At 38.5% G+C, this 8,651-nt stretch overlaps 1 protein-coding gene across 2 annotated transcripts in view; it reads right to left on the bottom strand.

Annotated features, from left to right (window-relative positions):
* Nucleotides 1-8,651, bottom strand: part of LOC131885263 (diacylglycerol O-acyltransferase 1-like) — a 25,330-nt gene extending 16,679 nt beyond the window's left edge. For both annotated transcript variants that reach the window (XM_059233231.1, XM_059233230.1), the window contains exons 1-3: nucleotides 8,522-8,651; nucleotides 6,764-7,478; nucleotides 5,171-5,299 (exon numbers count right to left, since the gene is read on the bottom strand). In XM_059233231.1, the coding sequence (XP_059089214.1) occupies nucleotides 5,171-5,299; nucleotides 6,764-6,891 (257 nt within the window). In that variant the 5' untranslated portion in view covers nucleotides 6,892-7,478; nucleotides 8,522-8,651. The remainder of the gene's footprint in view (nucleotides 1-5,170; nucleotides 5,300-6,763; nucleotides 7,479-8,521) is intronic.

Here is an 8,651-nt window from a genome sequence, read left to right as displayed (position 1 = left end):
GCAATGTATTGTTAATGCCGACCCAAAAAGGGCCGAAGATCAAGGTAATACAACAGTTGATGAACGTAATGCTACCAAATAATTAAGTAGGTCTCTAGGCCTACATCTACATAATGGTATGGGAGGAGTGGAGCCACCTATTGCGAGGTACATTTAAAGAATTGTACAGTACCCGTGATGCGGCTCTCTGACCACTCCTGTCGTTTTGCCCTGCTTTACAACGTCATAGACCGTGCTTCTTGGATACCCAATTAAGTTGATGAAGCAGAGGCATTATGACCAGACTTAACCAGCCCCATTCTCACGACCTCCTCCTTCGAAAACCGAGGTAACTTTGTGAAATGACAATTGATACACGCTGTTTGGTGAGCAATTGTTCATTTGCAAGAATTTTTAGCGGGAGGTTCAAAAGTTGCACTATTATTCTACGTTCGGTTTTGTCATTTTGTCCGGAATTTATGTGCAAGACCCTCTAGAACTACGTATGACCGAAAAATCCTTGCCCCTTGATAAAACTAGAAGAACTAATGAACGTATCGCGTAGTCTATTTCAATTTAGTATCCAGTGTAATCATTCTCTGCTGAAGCAACCCTTTTCATTCCACTCTGACATTGACCGAAGTAAGGACTGGAAGGTATTCTCTTAATCCGAGACTATCAACTCTAGCTAATGGAAAGCAGCGCCTCTACAATCAGACACTATACCTTAGCAGCCGGTCAGCTGACATTCATTGGCAAAGAGATTGGCAAAAGATTAAATGACAAAGCCCTGATGAGCCAGTTAACTTGCTGAGCAAAAATATGCGTCGGTGTTTTTGACCCCATCACAATGCAATGTATTGTTAATGCCGACCCAAAAAGGGCCGAAGATCAAGGTTAATACAACAGTTGATGAACGTAATGCTACCAAATAATTAAGTAGGTCTCTAGGCCACATCTACATAATGGTATGGGAGGAGTGGACCACCTCTGCGAGGTACATTTAAAGAACTGTACAGTACCAGTCCTCCCATACTATTTTGTTTACATTGTGCATAATGAATCAATCAAGTTAAGAAAAAGAGAAGCTTAAAAAGAAGGGGACCGAAAGTCTACCGGCAAGTTTCCGCCCAATATCACCCATCCAAATAAAATCAAACTTTTGAACAAGCTTTTAAAATCAAAGCTTGACAAATATCTCGACGACAAAGATAGCATTCCTGACAAAAACGATGGGCTTCGAACTCATATTTGCCTTTTGACGCAATTCTTCAGCATTTTGACGACATCATTGAGCAAGCGTCCTCAGCATTACGATTGTGTGAATGGCATATCTACATACCTGGATTCCGCCAAAGCATTGGCACATACACCATGTTCTATTGCTCCATAACTTAAGTGACTTAGGCAAAAGGGGAAATATTTTTTTGGGCTCAAAGAACTTCTGACAGGTCACACCCAAATCGTTAAAGTTGATGGAGTTTCTAGTTCACGTAAAACATCTATTGTGCCCCAGGGATCAATCCTTGAGCACCTACTATCATTTTCATTTCACTTTTACATAGACTGATTCCTCAATCATCCATCGCAAAATATACCAAGTTCTTTTTGGTAGAAATTCAAACAGCGCGCCAGACTCTCAACAGGAGGTTTATAGGTTTATAATTAGATAATGAATAATCCATGAAATCAAAAAAGAGTGAAAATTCAAAGCTTTGACTTGGATTTTCAGAGAATGGGCAAATAGTCCTATTTTAAGGATGATCATAAACTAATAGAGTTGGCCACTCATTAAAGATTGAAATAATTGATGAGAGCAATGCTAAATTCGAGTGATAAATCCAGACTGAAGTGTGCTTTTCAGATATGCCGGGGCATACACGTATATCGAACAATCCAATCCGAAGGCCCCTTTAACGATGTAAGACTGTAGTAAATCTCAATTCAAAGGTGCAACGGAGCTTTCCACGAAATGTCTTGGAGTAAGCCACTTAAGAATATTGGGATAAACGTCAGATCCTGGATTTTACAATATTCAACGAAGATACTATTTAATATCGAACCTTATAAAAATTTCTACGACCTCAGCCCTATCCATGAACCACTGGAATAACGATATGAGCGCTAAGGTCAAGAATTATCATTTTGAAGCCAGTGGACGCTTCACGTTCTTCTTCAAATAGGCCTAGCCCCCAGTCGCTGCAATTATGCATTTCAATTTTTGAGCTCAATCGAACGACCCAAGTAACGAAGTCAAAGTAATGCTTCTCAAAGTTTGCCAGATAATTTGAGACAAACCTAGAGGGCTAGCTAATTCACTCTATGCCCTTATGTACTGGATTGAGAGGTCATACGTTTTGAGTCACTGGTTTGATTGAGCTAAATCTCAAAATATTTCATTGAAACGACATGGGTGCAGTCCGTTCAAAGAAGACTGCACTTCATTGGGTAGAAGCGGGGCTGCTTATTTTCTACCTTTTTGTTCCCGTACATATACGGATAATTCATGCCCAAACCCAAGCGTCGAACACACCCAAAGTGACGGAAGAGGTATCAAATGTACCATTTGACATAAGGCGAGTTCTTGGACAACAAACGCTTAAAGGACCTCAAGGCTTCTTTGCTTTGAACAAAAAAACAACAACTTTGTGCCCGCCTTTTGGCCTTAACTCTCGCTAATTCTACGTTCTACCCGGTTTTGCAGCATTGTCATTGCTTTTGAGATATAAAGAATTTCTACGCCGACGCTGCGATCAAATGACAAAATACTACGTACATAAAATAACAACGACCCAGGAAAATGTGGACCCTATGTTAGGTTCGCAAACAAGCCCAAGCATGCTGCTAAGTCATGGGGTCGGAGTGATGGGTCCGCCCACAAATATGACCCCCTTTTGGATTGACGGCAGTGAATGGAATGCTTGTCAATTCCTTCAAAACAGGGTGATTTCATGGAGTGACAGAACAGACGCGGGAGAAATTATATTTTCGAGCGGAATGAACCCCATGCACACTTTCAAGTCCGTCCAAGGCTGTCTTGACACAGAGCTGAAGTCGGGGATTTTGTTCAAAGAAAATATTTTCTTTACCCCAAACCTGAATCCTCTGGACATCAGTACTGGCGAATGTGGAGAGCAAGACCTCGGCCAAATGTCACAACTTCATTGGCGCCTTGAAGGCTGCCATTTCGAAGACGTGGATCTTCAGGAATCAGCAATTTATCTAGAAGCTTGTGCTGCGTTTAGACGTGGTTTGGAGACCTGCGTCCAAGCCAATTGAGGCATATTTGAGAAATGAATGGTTGAGAAAAAAAATCAACCAAGTCTTTGAATTGAGTGAATTTCTTTACAAGGGTTCTTTGAGACAATTGAATGCGTTTAGTATCTGTGTAAAAGCTCAGACGCGTTTAGGCGGCCACCCGCGCCGATAAAGGAACTTTCGTTATGTTGAAAGCGTGACTACGGTACACTACGGTAGATCGTTTCCTGCCACATAACTGACCAGCTGACGTTCAGGGGAACCTTGAAGCGCTAAATTCAAATTTCTTTGTTCGAACAAATATTTCATCAATTATGGCGATTGAGGAATTATTCCCAAGCATTGTTTAAAACCTGTACAATAAGCTGAAAACTTATTGTAAAATGGCTTAATGATAAACAAATTGCCCTATCAATGGTAAACATCCACATCCTCCTGTTAGTTACTACACCCTAAATTCTATTTTTTCTTGAAACTTTCCTTTAAAGAAAAACAAGTCCACACATGTACACAATCTAGAGAGCTATCGCAGAGACCCTCAAATTTATCTGGAAGTGGCCAAACTGGTTTCATTAGGCTGGTACAAATACCGCGGTGAAACTGGCACTCATTAAGGCAGACTCAGACGAAAAGTGGAGAAGAAAACTTGTTCGATTCAAGAAATCAAGTCTTCTTCGCTACATCTTTTAGCATAGGCAATAATCGTTAAATTCTGGATTCATATATTAAATAAAAAGTTTGTGTTAAGCACTAATTCAAGAACATGCTTAGAATCTGCAATTGAATGCGAATCTAAATTCGATGGGTAAAACATATTTTCATGGGACTTTTATACTAGAACAGAGACTGTATTTTTATTTTTTACTTACTCGATAAAAGTTGCACTCTTGCACAGTACAACCAAATGAGACCCTGAACTTAAGCATGTTAACGTTGATACATGTACAGATACTAAATATACCATAATTTACCAATGGATTTCATCAAAACGTGACTCAGAGCACATCCCACGATGAAGTAACTTGATCCATCAGAACCAATTCATTTAGTGTGCTCGGACTGGACAGAAACCTCTTGCGGATTTATTCCCCTTTTTTTGGTCTCTTGTTCCAAATTACGGATCAAGGTAACGAAAACAATCGAAATTGCACTTGTAAAATAAAGCTGAAGGTTATGTTCAGGAGACAAAATGTAAATAGTATACTGATCATTAAAAACGAAGTATTTAGCTATTTCAACTTCTTACCTAAGTGAAATTACACTGAGTCTTCTTTGTTGTCTCCTAAATAAAGATAGTGAACGAATAACGAACCGCCAAAAAATGTAGACTGATATTCTTAAATATTTAATTACAATTTTGGACACTTTTTTTCGCCCAAAATCCGCATTCTTCTAATTTGTCATAAAATATAAGCTGAGATTATGATTTCGATGAAAATCCCATTGAAAACGGTGTCTTTTGAAAAGCCTTTTTGAAAGAATATTACCCTACATCTTAGTGTGGCAGCTTTCACAAGTCATTGGCTAAAATAAAATGTTTCTCAGTTCAATACGAATCTGACTGCACCATTAGCGCCCAACAACAATACGAACAGAGGCTACATTGATTCCTTGTAAGCTTATCTTTCCTCAATACTAAACAATAGTACTCGGGTTAACACGTTTTTTTTTTGACTTTGTAAAAAAACTAAATTAGCCCAACCTAACCTAACCTCTGCGAAGCAACTCACTGAATTGTGAATGAAGGTTGGTTATTCAGAACGCCTCCTCACCCAAAACTTTTCGAGTAAAAACAGGTTTCTATCCCCAAAATGCTACCTCTTGATTCTTCAGTTCGCTTATTTCACAAAAAAATACTTAATCTATGGATTGAAAAGCTACGATCCTTGAATAATATGGCTGGGGCATTATATTAAGGAATAGTTAATCTTACTTGTTCAAATTCTCAAGGAAAAGCCTTGTTCCACCCAGGAAAAGAAGCAAAAACGCCCAGTTCATGACACCTTCATAGTCTTGAAATGTAGAATTCCACGAGAACAATGAATCTTTGGGACGATGAATCCTGGAAAAGATTAAATCTAACTGTTATAGCAAGTCATTTTTGGGGCAACAGACCAAGGTTACTTTGACATCGTTAATATCTTTTTCAACGAAAGCGCATCAACATATTTATATTGAGAACACTGAGAAATCGATTTTTAGTTACTTGATGATCACCAAGGGGTGGAAAAAATAGTTCTAAGTTTCACAAAATATTCTTTTTAAATGTCATCTTTATTTGTTCATTTCAATTTCACTCAGGGTGTTCGTATATGGAGTATGGGAGAGCTTACAGAGGTAAGATAATTGGATGAGATTGGTCAGATATAAAAGCTAAACAAAATACAAGAGGTATAGAAAGATGGATACATAATGCTAATGGAAGTAATAAGATTGTAAAAATTCATGATACACAGATTGAAACGAAACGTAAGAGCACTTCTGAGGTGATATATGCTTTCTTTCTCTGATTATTAGCTCGTTGGTGGTGTGTTTGAATTGCTCTTAAGTGTCTAGATTGAGATGATCATCGCCTAAATTGTTCCAAATAGGGACCACTCTTAACACAAAAAAAACGTTACAAAACGAAGAAGTAGGTTGCAAAAGGTGAAATAGAAAGCTGCAATTCGTTTGTTCATTCGAATATTTTGGTTATTTCTTTGGTCAAAAGTGGTATTAGTTGACAATGACTTCACTCTCTACTATCTTAACATCTGAATAGAGTTGTAAAACAGTAATTTTCAAGATTTTGCATGTTTACTAAAGTTGTACGTTCGAGCTGCTTGAGCTTTGATTAAAGTTGTAAGTAGACTGTAAAAGGATTTAACCAAAAGAGCTCAATAAGAAATGCCGTTACATTTGACAAGGAGAAATAAAGAGCCACTATTGTGAATGTTTGAGGTCGGAGAGACTTAATATCTAGGTGAATTAAACTTGGATCATTGTTTAACAGATGCAAAATGGCTTCTTACACTGCACTTAGTCCAAAAGTTTCTTTTTTATCATGCCTAAAAGAAAGCAACGAAGCCTTCGACGTAAACCATCAGAGCGTTTTCCGTAATGATATCTGACAAAGGATGGATGCCTCCAAAAACAGTAACATGACAACAAACAAAAAACGTTAATATTCAATGCCAGAGCTTCTCATTCGAGTTGTAAGCTCAATACTGACTATTGTGAATGACCGCTACCGTATGGAAAACCGCTTCTGTCAACCATAAACAGGGAAATCAACTATTGTTTTCGACCCATTACATTTACCTATTAGTAATGCATCGTTGCACAAATTGTGGATCGACTTGGCCACAATTGATACTTCATTCTGAAGGACCACCTGTAGCTATCAACTTATCGCCCAAATGACACCAATATTAACCATTCAATGTTGTTATCCTTATCTTACAAAACGTGACACGAAACAAGGAGGGTAGGAGGCCATGGCATGAACATGATTAGTCGGGTTGGAAACTTATTCTTTCGTACGTACGGTTTGTCCGGCTGGGCTCGGCGTTGCTTCTCGTCCTCGGTCACGATCTCTTGAGCTCTCGACGTCGATTTCACCCGTCTTAAGCGAAGCTCTCCGTGGGCTTCACCGGCACCTAGGTTGGCATGCATTTTGGATTGAATTAAAAGGCTCCTGGGGATTGAGCAATTGCTTTAAGGGTCTAATGAACCCAGAGGGGCATGGTCGTAATACTTCACTTGCACTTCAAAGACGTTAGCTGCGTTTAGCTTCACGACTGTTAGTAGCCAGCCAATGATAGGATTTATCAATCGGGTCAAAGGTCAAAACATAGGGTGGCCACTTTGAGTACTCGATATCTTCCGGTTGAGAGGGCCAATGCGTCCAGCTTTAGCTCCTTCTTTTGGTTGTCCAATTTTGAATTCCCAAATGTCATTTTGATTACTGACCTTTCGTGATTATCATGGCCCTGAAGATGCAATGTGCAATCTTGCAATAATTGATGTTCCAATTTCGTTGTTTGCTATTCGAGCCACAACTCACTCGCCCACGACTATTCAGTTCAGATTGGAGGAAAATATCGGGTTTTCTTGTTTGCTTTGGTCAATCTGCTGCAGTTCGAGCAATCAGAAGCGCTGGAGAGCGAATTCAAGTTTTCCTTGTCAAAGGAGTATTAATAGATCCTACTTTCTTGAACAAATAACGTCACAACATCAACCACATGCAGTACTGATGTCACCTACATGAAGAGTATTCAAATTCAAGACCTCTTATTACATCTACGTTTACTGGCGTAATACATGGCATGTAATTATTTGCACAATTAACCTGATCAACTCGGCTTTTTAGGTCATTGCATTCTACGTGTATCAATGAGTACAAACGGCAGGAAATAGGTTGGTCGAGATTAAATTCACGGTCACGACCTTTTCAAAAAACATGCAATGAGAAGGCCCATGGCCAAGACCTTAAAATTTTAAACCTATTAAAATTAAAAAAGCAGAAAAAAATCGGACCATTTCCAGCTTTGCCTCTACCTAATCAACTTTGCACAGCTGAATCATTTTCAGCTTCCAATGAACCGACATTCTATAGTAGGTTGCCGGTTATTGGTTTGCTTAAATATTTTCCCTTTGCCGGTCACACAGGCTGATTATTCAGTTTAAAAGGTCCATTAATTTTTGCTGTGACAATGTCGACATATCATCTAACAAGTGTGAAATGTTGATATAAAGCCAAATTATTCATTCCTTTGCCAATTTTGTTGACGTTTTCAGCTTAGATTTCAATGGACTACTTAAAATCTTTTTCTTCAAAATGAAGATTCATTTGAAACTTTACGTGACGTTGAAACTACATAGGGAAAATGCACACTTTAAAGAGATGCTGAATATGGATGAGTCTAGTGTGAAATTAATCTTTTCGCTAATCCAGAGGCAAATTGATATTTTTCAACCCAAGGAGCCTTGTGTTTGTGAAGATCAATAAAAGAAAACTATTTTTGTTCCGTAAAACCATCAAAATGTTTAAATACTCGAAGGAGTTGCATTTTTTCGCCTTTTTATTACTTAAATTCACGCTTTCTTACGTAATTTAAGACAAAAACATCACCTATAAACAAATCATTTTGACGAAAATGACTAACTAATGGTGAATGTTTTTCAAATAAAGTGCAGGAGATATTTTTGGTCTCGCTTGATAATTTTTGCATGCACGTCATGTGTAGACCCTCACGGTCCATGATTGGCAAAGTATGCGTTAAAGTAGAGGGCTTACGCGTACCAATGGAAGGTGGAAGAGCAACTTCATTTTTCAAACTCCGAGGCTCATACACGTGAAAAAAATGGCCTTTTCAAATTCAATTTAAATCACAATTTTCACAACTTACAATCAAACTCATGATATCTTTTAG

This window comes from Tigriopus californicus, chromosome 8 (genome assembly GCF_007210705.1).
Source record: "Tigriopus californicus strain San Diego chromosome 8, Tcal_SD_v2.1, whole genome shotgun sequence".
In the NCBI taxonomy this organism is placed as follows: domain Eukaryota; kingdom Metazoa; phylum Arthropoda; class Copepoda; order Harpacticoida; family Harpacticidae; genus Tigriopus; species Tigriopus californicus.
Note: the sequence above shows the minus strand (reverse complement) of the source record. Positions and strands in the feature narration are given on the sequence as shown.